The following is a 15,760-nucleotide window of genomic DNA, read 5'->3' as shown; positions in this document are numbered from 1 at the left end:
CTGCTGAGAAGTGCTCTCCAAGGGCTTGTATTGATCTTGCCTCCTGTTTTCTGAAGTCTCAGGGCCAAAAAGACTTATTCTCGGCAAAGAACTCCTTGTGCGTTGAAATTTCAATGCACAGCCTGCCAGAAACGAAACACAGCCTACATCGCAGTGAGAAAATCACCCCACGCCAAACCGGAATGACGGAGTCTGGCTCCCCGAGTGGAGATCGACGCAGCACCAGCATTGTGACCAGAACTCTGACGCACAGCCCACTGGATCGACGCATAGCAGAGCCGGAACGACGCAGCCCGACTTCCTGCGAGAAGAATCAACGCAGCGCCTGCCGTGCAACAGAAATTTTCACTGCATCGCCCACCAGATCGATGCAGCTCCTGTGACTCCATCCTGCATGCCCAGGATTTCTCTGCATCATCCCCGGGGCGTCCAAATACCCCGCAACCGGAAGAGGATCCAAGTCTGCGCGCCAGAAATCGACACAAGGCCCTGGCTGCATGAAACATATTGACACATTGTCTATGTGCACCCGGAGAAACCGACGCACACCTCCCCACTTTCCACTCATCTCCTCCTCTTTGGTACCTTGCAGATAATTTAGACACAAACCAGGTACTTTGTGCTTTCAAGAGACACTTATTGCTTTTAAGAACTTAAAACACTTTTTATCATTCTCTAAAGTGATATTTCAACATATACTTTTTTTTTACCTTATTTTATCCAGGTTAATCTTCTATATTTTTCTAAACCTGTGTGGTGTATTTTTGTGGTGTTTATACTGTGTTATTGCATGTTTTATTGCACAAATACCTGACACATTGGCTACCAAGTTAAGCCTGACTGCTCAGTGCCAAGCTACTAGAGGGTGGGCAAAGGATAATTTGGATTGTGTGTGACTTACCCAGACTAGAGAGAGGGTCCTTGCTTGGACAGGGGGTAACCTGACTGCCAACCAAAGACCCCATTTCTAACAACTTGTCTCTCTCCTTGTAGTTTAATGATGTGGGACTGAAACTGTGGAGTCTGGTTGTGCTCCATATTGACGCATGTGGGGATCCAAAATGCTTCTCACCTGTTGTACTTCTGAAATTAAAACATGACAACAAAAAGCAGGATAATTTCACAATTTGGTCACCAACAACTATTATTTCAGGTGGCAAACCTCCTCCCTGCCAGTGAGGAGAAAGTACATCAGCCACTATGACAGCAAGCCTCCACCACCACAACACCTCCCATTAGATGTACTTAAGCATGTCTAGGTTATGGTGGTTCATGAAGCATGCCCAAGCTTGGCATATACACTATGTCTCTGCTCAGGCTGCCCCTGTGCACCATGTCTGCGTCCTTCATGAGTCCCTAGTTTAAAGTTACCCTAAGAGTACGTGTCCAATGCTAGAGCCTTGGCGAAGGCAGGAGGGGGGCAGGGCACCCTTCAGCATCTACCACCATCAAGGTTTGTGTGACCTGTAAAAACAAACAGTGGCTAGCTCACTCATGACATATGCATGAGAACCAGCCACAACCCTACATAGAAAAAGCTGCCATTTAGAGAGGTAAGAGAGTGAAGAATACTCTCATGTCACATCAAAGAGTTGAACTGTTCATTTTATTTTTTACAGTTTTTTAAGACCAAACGCTGCGCAGGGGCATTGAAGTGCTTTACAAGTACACCAGATTACATTACGCAAGGTCAGATTAAGGGAATCACAGAATTTTTAACAACGCTGCGACTCGAACCTGGCTGGCTTACCAGTTCCACATTTGGCAGATGTGGCCGTTAGGCAGGGTCGGACTGGCCTGTAGGGCAATCAGGCGGTGTCCAGTGGGCTAGTCTCACAGATCAGTGTGTAGGCTGTGTTTTTAGCAGTTTGTGGGCCTGTTTTAGGGCCAGGTAGGCCGATTTATACTGTTGGTTACTCTGATATTAAAACAAACATTTCCTTCAGGAAAACAAATGCATGCAGTCTCCTATAGCTTGCAAAATATATACAGCCTGGCTTTACAAGTTTGAAACTAGCTTGATTTGCAAATGTCCGCCATTTTTTTTTTTAGCTATCTGGTTCACTAACATGGGCCACTTTTTTTTCGGAGCCCTGGCCTGATTTTGTCCCAGTCTGACCCTGCTGTTAGGCCACATCTCATCCTCTTAAGCATGTCCTCTTCATACATAACAATGAGTGACAGAAGGACTATGAGCAATGGTGCCCAGAAAATATCCACAAAATCATGCTACATACCTTCCCTTAAACATATGGTAGTTTGTTGATAACCTACATTTCATGAAGGAAATCTTTTCCCTACTAATGCGATTGAACCAGAAACAACTGCTAAAGGGGACAAAGAGCCACCCTCTGCAGGACTGACATTTTTAGTAGCTCGTGGTGAGGAAATAACATCTCCTCAAATATGTTATTCAGGACTCCTTCTGAATATGGCATTACGCTGGCATGAATATGTGACAAGCTCCAGCTGAACCAAGCCTATATGAATTATGGATGATGGAAGCAACAATAGGTAAAAATAATTGATAGAAGAGTTCTTATCCTCCCCGCAGTCAGAGAGAAATTCCTTGCCTTTCATCCCAGGCCAAATGGGCATCCATAACCATCAGCCTATTGCAAGACAGTGTTGCTTTGAATGGTAGTGAATGTACATTTTACAGAGGAAATCCTTTGGCCACAGATCACCTAGACTATATAGGGTATAATTTAAATGCATTTTTATTCCAGTGGATGGCAACTACAGGTGGGCAAAATACATAGGGGCATGTTTATGTCTTGTGGCACAGGGCAGAGCAGCAAGTCACACTTCTGTGCTGCTGTGCGTCACAGAAAAAGGGCAAGAATGCACTGTATTTATCCAATATAGCGCATTTCTGTCTTTTTCATTAGTGCTGGTGCTGTTTTTGCAGCCTAGCACCAATACAGGCACCCTGACTCAATCGTGCAAGGGCTGCCTGGGTTGCATGCAGGATTGTGTTTGTGCATGAAGGTGCACCTTCCTGCATAAAAACGTTCCTTAGAGGTATGTTTCTCTTTCTATGTGTGATGCAGAATGCAGCACACATAGAAATAGGAAAAAACGAGGAGAAATACAAATATTTCTCCTTGTTGCGCCTCACTGGGGAGGTGTACCATTTTGGCACAATCCCAGGTTTACAAGTTCCTGTAAATCTGGGAATGCGTCACAATCCATGGATGTTGCATGGGAACACCCACGCAACACCCATGGAAATACCTCCCTGGCACAGATTAGGGTAATCAGTGATTTGCACAGCATTGCATTACTCAAGATTTATTAAGCTACACATGGCCACGCAAAGTGGCTGTGCATTGCTTCATAAATTTCACTTAAGGTTTGCATCGCTCTTGCATCACGTTGCTTGGTGCAAGAGCAACGCAAACTGGGTCGTAAATATGGTCCATAATTTCCAATGCCAGAGTCACAGGATCAGAGTTGCTGATTAAACATGCATTTTCACAAGTGGAAACGTTTGTGCTAGGATTTTTTGTCAGCTTATTGCTGTGCTGAAGTTGTAGAGACTACCATTTAATTTCAAACATCAGACTGCATGTAATTCCAGTTCATATGAATTTGGCATCCGTGGTCTGAGGTGCAAATCTTGGCCTCTAAAGCATCTTTGTTTCTTCTGGGCAGCACAGAAGACCTACCTCAGCTGAAGTGGTTGCTAATTGGAAGTGAGAGACAAAGACATTTTTTAGTGACAGAGGCATTTTATTTCATAGATGTCACTGCTTCAGTACTCAAAGGAGAGTGCCGTCAGTCCCACTGAGTTCCTCTCCTAATTAGAAAGTGACAGTGGTCTTCATTCTGCTCAGTGAATCATTCAGTGATGTGGCTGGTAAATCTGTTTTGACTAGAAATAGAAATTCAGCCAAAGTAAATAGCTCGTAATACTTAGTCATGTTTTCTTATTTAATGATGGTACTCTTATGTGCTTTGTGTTTCAAATGCAAGACAATAAATTCCACAATGTAACTGACCAGGAGCCTTTTGAGAACTGCAGACTAGACCAACAGTGAGGCTCAGCTTTCTGCATTGATCCCCTGGTCCTCTAGAAATAGGATTTCCTTAACCACTGTGCTTGTTGCCACCAGTACTTGTTGGTGGTCTGCCTAACTACTGCCTGCTTTACTCGACACTTCATGCCCAAGGAATCATCTTCGTCCTACAACAGCCACCTCAATGGCACTACTTCCCACATCCTTGCATCTCCTTTCAGCCTGAGATGGCATGCCTGGCAAAGCCAGCCCCGTGGATACTGTGCAACACTCTAAACAGCGAGGAACACCTCTGCACCCAAGTCAGCCGAGTGTCGTCGAGCTGCTCTGCTTGGTGATTCCTGATCTGATGCCAGTCCTAACTCAAGAACCAAAGGGATTTGCTGAACTCGACCTGCTAGGCACCTTTTGGTAAGGGAACAATCCCAAGACAGCGAGTCCCTCTCAGCACCAAGGACAGCCAGAACCACTCTGCATCCCAGCCTCTCAAGCCAGATAAAATTGTTCTGACTGCTTTTTCTTGGTCTGTGGGCCCACAAGACATTAACCCCATGTGGATTTCATGGAACTCACCCTACAAGTGACCATTGCATACTGGGCTTTCTCCCATTGGCCGCAATGATAGAGTTTGACAGCTCTGCAAAGTATTAGTGCTCTAAAATGGATAACTCCGTTATTTACAATGTATCATCTTGATTTTGGTGTCTAAATTATTATAAAAATGTACTTTATTTTTATAAATGGTGTTGGATTTCTTTTGAGCTGTGTCAATTATTTATAGTCCATGTCCAAGGGGAAAGGGAATGAAAATATGAACTTGGGACGTTAAAGTAGGGTTATGTGGTATGATTGTAGAAACTTTACAGCATGTGTGGCCGACTTCAAGGCGGCAAATTGTCATTGCTATTCTCTGCTGAAAGTCAGCCAACAGGGTGGCCCATTGCTGGGAGATAGGACACTTTCAGAGGCCATGAGCCTCCTCACTGTGGAGGCCCTCCTCCTCTGCCCCCCCCACCCCCCACTTGCAGAGAGCTCCCTGCCAGGCTCCCACGGGCAGTGGGTCTGGAGAGCACCAGTGCAATGTAAGAGTCCGCTTCTCAAAGAGGAGTGCCAGATCTGCAAAATGGGTTCACACCCTTTGCTGTTTTCTGCACTGGAAAATGCCTGGAGCACTAGATTCCCACTTTCACAAATCTGTCAGCTCTTTGACCTCCTGCAATGTAGTATGTATCGAGTGCCAGAATCCCTGTATGGCAGAGCAGGACTGTAGGATGTGGTCTGTATCTTGGGTGTGACAACGTGGACAGGTGATATGTGCATCAGAGTATTATCGTTTCTGTCATGCGGTTGTGAGGTATGCTCTTTGGGGGATATTGAAGTGAGTATTCCTGAAGTGTGACTTTCATGAAATCTGTTGGGGATGCAATACTGCTTGTTCCCATTCTTTGTCATGTGTAGCCCTCCCAAAGTCTTCCTCCCAGGTGTTTTGCAGCGCAGTAAGAGGGACATCTAGGATGAGGCAGATAGCTTTATAAAGCTAGGTGGTAAGATGTCGACCTGCACCCATCATTAGAATCGTGTTTAAGATTGGCTGAGTAGGGGGTTCTGAATCTGTGATGCCTTACAGACTGTGATAGGTTTTGCAGAGCTGTCCATAGGTTAGAAACTGGCCAATTGGTAGATTGTATTCAGCAGTAAGTTGATTGAAGGAGAGAAACTGGCCTTCAGAGGGAAGGTCGCTAGTCGTAAGTAGGGAGCAGGATGTACATGCTGCCAAATCCGTTGGGTTGAAGATACCCGGGAATCGAGGAAGGCCTAGTAGGGGTAAGTTGAGCATGAAAGTTGGTTTGCTGTGAGAGTGGTGGTACTTCCGAAGCTTATATGGACGCGCTACTGAGACCTGGAGGGACCAAGGAGAAGAGGGCAAGCCTCCTAGAAGAAAGAGGTTACACAGTGTCACAATTGGAAGAATGCTCCGAGAATCACAGGTCTTGACCATGTACCGTCCTACTGTCCACCAAGAAAGCCAATGTGATTGTGCCACTAGGAAATTTCCTTCCAAGGAGGGAACTCCAAGATGGCCCCAAACCACTGGGAGTTGTAATTTTTTAAGGGCTATACCACAAGGCTTAGAGCCCCCAGTTAGCAAGGAGCGAAGAGAGCCCAGGTCCCCAGAAAAAGAGTGAGGGGAAACTAGGGGGAGACTGGCAAAATAGTAAAGCAGTCTGGGCGACACAATCATCTTGGCCAAAGCTATCTTGCCAATTGGTGAAAGTGGGAGAGATTGCTAGTATGCCATTTTCGAGTAAACACCCGTAAGTGCTCTATGGAAGTTTCCCTCATACAAGTCAGTGTCGGAATGATATAAACAATTCCCGAGCCTCCGAGCACCAAGTAAGTTGTGTTGTGCCAAGAAAGATGTTGTGTATGGGTCTATTAGGGCAAAGTGGATAAACTCTGTTTTGGACCAATTCACATGCAAAACAGAGGTGGCTGCGAAGTTAGACACGACAAAATAAAGTGGAGTGTGGTCCATCTCCACGTCACAGATGTGAATGAGCAAGGCATCTGCGTACATCGAGACAGCATGTACAGGGTCTTCCAAAGAAATAGCCCAGGACTGACCATCTCTTTCGGAGTCTAATAGCCAACCGCTCCATCGCTAAGACAAATAGCAAAGGAGAGAGTGGGTAACCCTGCCCGGTGCCGCAGGATATGGGAAAGGATGCTGATATAAGAGGGCCAAAGTGGAAATTGCCCTGCCCTATTGTTTTCATTTTTTTGTTTTACAAATTGAGCTTTTTTGGGGCACATAATTGAAAATATATCACTAAAGCATGGTGTTGTAGCACACAATCCTTTAAAGACACCACATTTTCCATTTAAATGGCTATACAAGGTGTACATATATGCAGTTTTACTGATAAAACTATAGTGCACAAAAAATGTGTCACAGTTGAGTTTCATTAAATATTTATCACATGCACATCACCAAGTAAATTGTCTTGACTTCTTTTGATGCTACCAAAACCTTTGTTTCCATCACAATTTAGAATTCCAAAAATATGCTCCATTTATGCTTTCCTAACTGCTGATATATTTTGAAATATGTAAACAGTTCATGTAAAGGTATTTAAACGTTTTGTGTTAGAAAAAACTGACATGATACATCCTTTCCTTTCATGCTCCCTATACCCTAGGAGGTTTGTCAGACAGTTAATTAAATAAAATCCTCTCACTTTGCAGTCAGAGAAAGAAAACACCAATCTCCATGTTAAAAGAATAAGGAGAAATTTGTTAGAAGGCATTGCCTGGAATTTGCCCTGTCTTGGAACGCATAGCAAATGTGGCAAGAGAAAACAAAATTAAAATACATCATTATTGTCCATTTACCTTCTGAGCGCCACCGTGGTTAATCTGGGAGTGCTGCAACCCCTCTGCAACCCTAATTAAAGCGAGTATGAGCCCATCTAGTGCCAGTGGTCTCTCAACGTTCAATGGCAGACTAACTTATGCACTTTGCTGGATCATGGTGAATCCGAATAGTGCAATTATCTTGCATGTTCAATACATAGGGCTGTTCTGTTCATCACCTATTTCAATTTTTAGTTAATTACGACGAAATTATATTAAGGCTTCATTGTATTTATAATTTAAGACACACCTGATTTGTTTGTATTACAGAGGTATTATGAAAAATCTAAAGAGAGAAAAGTGTTAAAAATACTGCATGTTTTGAAAATGCACCTTCTACAGGGTGAACTCAGCCTTTCATCTGTCTGATGTTGCTAAAATGCGTACCATTGAATCGGGTGACAACAAACACCTGCAATTTAGTGCCAAGATGACTTTACGGGTGATCGTGCGCTATAAAAAGACCCCAGTTGCGTCATAATTGCAAGAATAAGTGTTATCAACTAGTTTCCCGAGTAACAGATCAGTTAAAGATATAAAAAGGACGAATATGCGGGGAAGCTACGCCTGTGGAAGGTAGTGATAGGTAATGCACGTGCTCTACATCATGTTATTTAGATCTGCGATTTATTTTTCAGACGTGGGCTATATAATTTAGTGGCAGTCTGTGTGTAGAGCAAAATAAAATTAAAAGGACTGCATGTAAGTTTAATTGTTTTTTTCCCCTTAAAGCCCACAGGTGGAGATGGGGATCGCAGGACGCAGCCGAAATAGAATCATTGCCTGTCAATCACAAGCCACCTCAGAGCCCTACCACCCAACGAAAAGACCCCGGAAATGCAGATATCCTCCATAGGAGAGCAGAAAACGGGGAATACAGCAATGCCACAAGAATGCCAACCAATACTACACGTTCAACAACCATCACTTCTCCTACCACCACGAAAACCACCGCCTCCACTTCTTCCCCTAAGACGGTCTCCATCCCTAGTGACCCTGCAGCTATCACTTCTGCTCTAACAAGTATGCCCACCACTACTACCCATTCAACAGCCACCGCTTCTACTCCTACCATTACAAAGAGCACCGCCTCCACTTCTGCCCCTAAGACTGTCTCCATCACCAGCACCACTGCAGCTATCACTTCTGCTCCAACAAGTATCCCCACTGCTACTGCCCATTCAACTACCAGCACTTCTACTTCTACCACGACGAAAACCACCACCTCCGCTTCTACACCTAAAACTGTCTCCATCACTGGTACCCCTACAATTATCACTTCTGCTCTTACGAGTATGCCCACCACTAGTACCCATTCAAATACCACCACTTCCACTCCTACCACTATTAAAACCACTGCCTTCACTTCAACCCCTAAAACTGTCTCCATCACTAGTGACCCTGCAGCTATCACTTCTGCTCTAACAAGTATGCCCACCACTACTACCCATTCAACAGCCACCGCTTCTACTCCTACCATTACAAAAAGCACTGCTTCCACTTCTGCCCCTAAGACTGTCTCCATCACTAGCACCACTGCAGTTTTGACTTCTACTCCAACAAGTATGCCCACCGCTACTACCCATTCAACTGCCAGCACTTCTACTCTTACCACTACAAAAACCACTGCCTCCACTTCCACCCTTAAGTCTCTTTCTGTCACGAGTGCCCCTGCAGCTATCACTTCTACTCCAACAAATATGCCCACTGCTACTACCCATTCAAATGCTAGTGCTTCTACTCCTACCTCTATGAAAACCACCACCTCCACTTCAACACCTAAGACTGTCTCTGTCACTAGCACCCCTGCATCTATCACTTCTGCTCCAACAAGTATGCCCACCACTACTGCCCATTTAACTCCCAGCGCTTCTACTCCTACCACCATGAAAACCACCACCCCCACTTCTACCCATAAGACTGTCTCAGTCACTAGTGCCCCTGCAGCTATCACTTCTGCTCCAACAAGTATGCCCACCGCTACTATACATTCGACTCCCAGTGTTTCTACTCCTACCACTATGAAAACCACTGCCTCCACTTCCACCCCTAAGACTGTCTCCCTAACCAGCGGCCCGGCAGCTGTCACTTCTGCTCAAACAAGTATGCCCACCCCTACTACCTATTCAACTGCCAGAGCTTCTACTCTTACCACTATGAAAACCACCGTCTCCACTTCGACCCCTAAGACTGTCTTCGTCACTAGCTCCCCTTCAGCTATCACTTCTGCTCCAACAACAATTCCCACCCCTACTACCCATTCAACTGCTAACGCTTCTACTCCTACCACTACGAAAACCACCACCTCCACTTCGACTCCTAAGACTTTCTCCGTCACAAGCACCCCTGCAGCTATCACTTCTGCTCCAACAAGTATGCTCACTGCTACTACCCATTCAACTGCCAGCGCTTCAACTCCTACCACGTCGAAAACCCCATCCTCCACTTCGACACCTAAGACTATCTCCGTCACTAGTGCCCCTGCAGCTATCACTTCTGCTCCAACAAGTATGCCCACCGCTACTACCCATTCAGCTGCTAGTACTTCTACTCCTATCTCTATGAAAACCACTGCCTCCACTTCAACACCTGAGACTGTCTCCGTCACAAGTGCTCCTTCAGCTATCACTTCTGCTCCAACAAGTAAGCCCACTGCTACTACCCATTCAACTGCCAACGCTTCTACTCTTACCACCACGAAAACCACTGCTTCCACTTCAACCCCTAAGACTGACTCTGTCCCTAGCACCCCTGCAGCTATCACCTCTGCTCCAACAAGTATGCCCACCACTACTGTCCATTCAACTGCCAGCGCTTCTACTCCTACCTCAACGAAAACCACCGCCTCCACTTCTACCCCTAAGACAGTCTCCGTCACAAGCACCCCTGCAGCTATCACTCCTGCTCCAACAAGTATGCCCACCACTACTATACATTCGACTCCCAGCACTTCTACTCCTACCACTATGAAAACCACTGCCTTCATTTCCACCCCTAAGACTGTCTCTATCACTAGTGCCCTGGGAGCTGTCACTCCTGCTTCAACAAGTATGCCCACAGCTACTACCCATTCAACTGCCAGAGCTTCTACTCTTACCACTACAAAAGCCACCATTTACACTTCCACCCCAAAGACTATTTCTGTCACGAGCACCCCTGGAGCTATCACTTCTGCTCCAACAAGAATGCCCACCACTACTACCCATTCAACTGCCAGCGCTTCTACTCCTACCACAACAAAAACCACCGCCTCCACTTCTTACCCTAAGACTGTCTCCGTCACTTTCGCCTCTGCAGCTATCACTTCTGCTCCAACAAGTATGCCCACCACTACTGCCCATTCAACTCCCAGCGCTTCTACTCGTACCACGACGAAAACCACCGCCTCCACTTCTACCCCTAAGACTGTCTCCGTCACTAGCACCCCTGCAGCTATCACTTCTGCTCCAACAAGTTTGCCCACCACAACTACACATTCAACACCCAGCACTTCTACTCCTACCACTACGAAAAACACCATCTCCACTTCCACCCTTAAGTCTCTTTCTGTCACGAGCGCCCCTGCAGCTATCACTTCTACTCCAACAAATATGCCCACTGCTACTACCCATTCAAATGCTAGTGCTTCTACTCCTATCTCTATGAAAACCACCACCTCCACTTCAACAGCTAAGACTGTCTCTGTCACGAGTGGCCCTGCAGCTATCACTTCGACCCCTAAGACTGTTTCGATCACTAGTGGCCCTGCAGCTATCACTTCTGCTCCAACAAGTATGCCCACCTTTACTACCCATTCAACTGCCAGCGCTTCTACTCCTACCATCTTGAAAACCACCACCTTCACTTCTGCCCCTAAGACTGTCTCAATCACTAGTGTCCCTGCAGCTCTCACTTCTGCTCCAACAAGTATGCCCACCGCTACTGCCCATTCAACAACCAGCGCTTCTACTCCTACCACGACGAAAACCACCACCTCCACTTCGACCCCTAAGACTGTCTCTGTCACGAGCACCCTGGCAGCTGTCACTTCTGCTCCAACAAGTATGCCCACCCCTACTACCCTTTCAACTGCCAGCACCTCTACTCTTACCATTATGGAAACCACCGTCTCCAATTCGACCCCTAAGACCCTTTCCGTCACGAGCGCCCCTGCATCTATCACTTCTGCTCCAACAAGTATGCCCATTGCTACTACCCATTCAACTGCTAGTTCTTCTACTACTACCACGTCGAAAATCCCAGCCTCCACTTCGACTCCTAAGACTGTCTCTATCTCTAGCACCCCTGCAGCTATCACTTCTGCTCCAACAAGTATGCCCACCGCTACTTCCCAATCAACTGCCAGCGCTTCTACTCCTACCACGTCGAAAATCCCAGCCTCCACTTCGACACCTAAGACTATCTCCATCACTAGTGCCCCTGCAGCTATCACTTCTGCTCCAACAAGTATGCCCACCGCTACTGCCCATTCAACTGCCAGCGCTTTTACTCCTACCACAACGAAAACCTCCGCCTCCACTTCTACACCTAAGACTGTCTCCATCACAAGCGCCCCTGCCGCTGTCACTTCTGCTCTAGCAAGTATGCCCACCGGTACTACACATTCAACTCCCAGCGCTTCTACTCCTACCACTATGAAAACCACCACCTCAACTTCCACCCCTAAGACTGTCTCCATCAGTAGCTCCCCGTCAGCTGTCACTTCTGCTCCAACAAGTATGCCCACCGCTACTACCCATTCAACTGGTAGTGCTTCTACTCCTAATTCAATGAAAACCATTGTCTCCACTACGACCCCTAAGACAATTTCCGTCACGAGCACCCCTGCAACTATCACTTCTGCTCCAACAAGTATGCCCATTGCTACTACCCATTCAACTGCTAGTTCTTCTACTACTATCTCTATGAAAACCACCGGCTCCACTTCAACACCTAAGACTGTCTCCTTCACGAGCACTCCTTCACCTATCACTTCAACCCCTAACACTGTCTCCATCACTAGCTCCCCTGCAGCTATCACTTCTGCTCCAAGATCAATTCCCACTGCTACTACCCATTCAACTGCTAGCGCTTCTACTCCGACCACTACGAAAACCACTGCCTCAACTTCTACTCCTAAGCCTGTCTCTGTCTCTAGTGCCCCTGCAGCTATCACTTCTGCTCCAACAAGTGTGCCCACCACTACTACACATTCAACTACCAGCGCTTCCACTCCTACCACTATGAAAACCACCGCCTCAACTTCCACCCCTAAGACTGTCTCCATCACTAGCGCCCCGGCAGCTGTCACTTCTGCTCCATCAAGTAGGCCCACCGCTACTACCCATTTAACTGCTAGTGCTTCTACTCCTACCTCAACGAAAACCACCGTCTCCACTTCTACCCCTAAGACTGTCTCCGTCACTACCCCCCCTGCATCTATCACTTCTGCTCCAGCAAGTTTGCCCACCGCTACTACCCATTCAACTGCCAGCGCTTCTACTCCTACCACCATGACAACCACCACCTCTACTTCTGCCCCTAAAACTGTCTCCGTCACTAGCGCCCCTGCAGCTATCACTTCTGCTCCAACAAGTATGTCCACCGCTACTGCCATTTCAACTGCCAACGCTTCTACTTCTAGCACTATGAAAACCACTGCCTCAACTTCCACCCCTAAGACTGTCTCCATCACTAGTGTCCCTGCAGCTGTCACTTCTGCTCCAACAAGTATGACCACTGCTACTACCCATTCAACTGTCAGTGCTTCTACTCTTATCACTACGAAAACCAACTTCTCCACTTCCACCCCTAAGACTCTTACCGTAACGAGCACCCCTGCAGCTATCACTTCTGCTCCAACAACTATGCCCACTGCTACTACCCATTCAACTGCGAGTGCTTCTACTCCTACCTCTACGAAAACCACAGCCTCCACTTCAACACCTGAGACTGTCTCCGTCATGAGCGCCCCTTCAGCTGTCACTTCTGCTCCAACAAGTATGCCCACCGCTACTGCCCATTCAACTGCCAGCGCTTCTACTCTTACCACTACGAAAACCACCACATCCACTTCGACCCATAAGACTGTCTCTGTCACTAGCACCCCTGCAGCTATCACTTCTGCTCCAACAGGTATGCCCACCGCTACTACCCATTCAACTGCCAGCACTTCTACTCCTACCATTACGAAAAACACCATCTCCACTTCCACCCTTAAGTCTCTTTCTGTCACGAGCGCCCCTGCAGCTATCACTTCTACTCCAACAAATATGCCCACTGCTACTACCCATTCAAATGCTAGTGCTTCTACTCCTATCTCTATGAAAACCACCACCTCCACTTCAACAGCTAAGACTGTCTCTGTCACGAGTGGCCCTGCAGCTATCACTTCGACCCCTAAGACTGTTTCGATCACTAGTGGCCCTGCAGCTATCACTTCTGCTCCAACAAGTATGCCCACCTTTACTACCCATTCAACTGCCAGCGCTTCTACTCCTACCATCTTGAAAACCACCACCTCCACTTCTGCCCCTAAGACTGTCTCAATCACCAGTGTCCCTGCAGCTCTCACTTCTGCTCCAACAAGTATGCCCACCGCTACTGCCCATTCAACAACCAGCGCTTCTACTCCTACCACGATGAAAACCACCGCCTCCACTTCGACCCCTAAGACTGTCTCTGTCACGAGCACCCTGGCAGCTGTCACTTCTGCTCCAACAAGTATGCCCACCCCTACTACCCTTTCAACTGCCAGCACCTCTACTCTTACCATTATGGAAACCACCGTCTCCAATTCGACCCCTAAGACCCTTTCCGTCACGAGCGCCCCTGCATCTATCACTTCTGCTCCAACAAGTATGCCCATTGCTACTACCCATTCAACTGCTAGTTCTACTACTACTACCACGTCGAAAATCCCAGCCTCCACTTCGACTCCTAAGACTGTCTCTATCTCTAGCACCCCTGCAGCTATCACTTCTGCTCCAACAAGTATGCCCACCGCTACTTCCCAATCAACTGCCAGCGCTTCTACTCCTACCACGTCGAAAATCCCAGCCTCCACTTCGACACCTAAGACTATCTCCATCACTAGTGCCCCTGCAGCTATCACTTCTGCTCCAACAAGTATGCCCACCGCTACTGCCCATTCAACTGCCAGCGCTTTTACTCCTACCACAACGAAAACCTCCGCCTCCACTTCTACACCTAAGACTGTCTCCATCACAAGCACTGCTTCAGCTATTACTTCGACCCCTAACACTGTCTCCATCACTAGCTCCCCTGCATCTATCACTTCTGCTCCAACAACAATTCCCACCGCTACTACCCATTCAACTGCTAGCACTTCTACTCTTACCACTACGAAAACCACCACCTCCACTTCGACTCCTAAGACTGTCTCTATCTCTAGCACCCCTGCAGCTATCACTTCTGCTCCAACAAGTATGCCCACCCCTACTTCCCAATCAACTGCCAGCGCTTCTACTCCTACCACGTCGAAAATCCCAGCCTCCACTTCGACACCTAAGACTATCTCCATCACTAGTGCCCCTGCAGCTATCACTTCTGCTCCAACAAGTATGCCCACCGCTACTGCCCATTCAACTGCCAGCGCTTTTACTCCTACCACAACGAAAACCTCCGCCTCCTCTTCTACACCTAAGACTGTCTCCATCACAAGCGCCCCTGCCGCTGTCACTTCTGCTCTAGCAAGTATGCCCACCGGTACTACACATTCAACTCCCAGCGCTTCTACTCCTACCACTATGAAAACCACCACCTCAACTTCCACCCCTAAGACTGTCTCCATCACTAGCTCCCCGTCAGCTGTCACTTCTGCTCCAACAAGTATGCCCACCGCTACTACCCATTCAACTGGTAGTGCTTCTACTCCTAATTCAATGAAAACCATTGTCTCCACTACGACCCCTAAGACAATTTCCGTCACGAGCACCCCTGCAACTATCACTTCTGCTCCAACAAGTATGCCCATTGCTACTACCCATTCAACTGCTAGTTCTTCTACTACTATCTCTATGAAAACCACCGGCTCCACTTCAACACCTAAGACTGTCTCCTTCACGAGCACTCCTTCACCTATCACTTCAACCCCTAACACTGTCTCCATCACTAGCTCCCCTGCAGCTATCACTTCTGCTCCAAGAACAATTCCCACTGCTACTACCCATTCAACTGCTAGCGCTTCTACTCCGACCACTACGAAAACCACTGCCTCAACTTCGACTCCTAAGCCTGTCTCTGTCTCTAGTGCCCCTGCAGCTATCACTTCTGCTCCAACAAGTGTGCCCACCACTACTACACATTCAACTCCCAGCGCTTCC

General features: G+C 47.2%; 1 protein-coding gene across 1 annotated transcript; it reads left to right on the top strand.

Moving 5' to 3' along the window:
- Positions 1–4,254: 4,254 nt before the first annotated feature.
- Positions 4,255–14,307, top strand: LOC138267096 (mucin-2-like). The gene is made up of 3 exons (XM_069215945.1): positions 4,255–4,433; positions 8,176–14,138; positions 14,225–14,307. Exons 1-3 carry the CDS (start codon positions 4,255–4,257, stop codon positions 14,305–14,307), a joined length of 6,225 nt encoding a protein of 2,074 aa, XP_069072046.1.
- The last annotated feature ends 1,453 nt before the right edge of the window (positions 14,308–15,760 follow it).

The sequence above is a fragment of the Pleurodeles waltl genome, chromosome 12, assembly GCF_031143425.1.
Source record: "Pleurodeles waltl isolate 20211129_DDA chromosome 12, aPleWal1.hap1.20221129, whole genome shotgun sequence".
In the NCBI taxonomy this organism is placed as follows: Eukaryota; Metazoa; Chordata; class Amphibia; order Caudata; family Salamandridae; genus Pleurodeles; species Pleurodeles waltl.
Note: the sequence above shows the minus strand (reverse complement) of the source record. Positions and strands in the feature narration are given on the sequence as shown.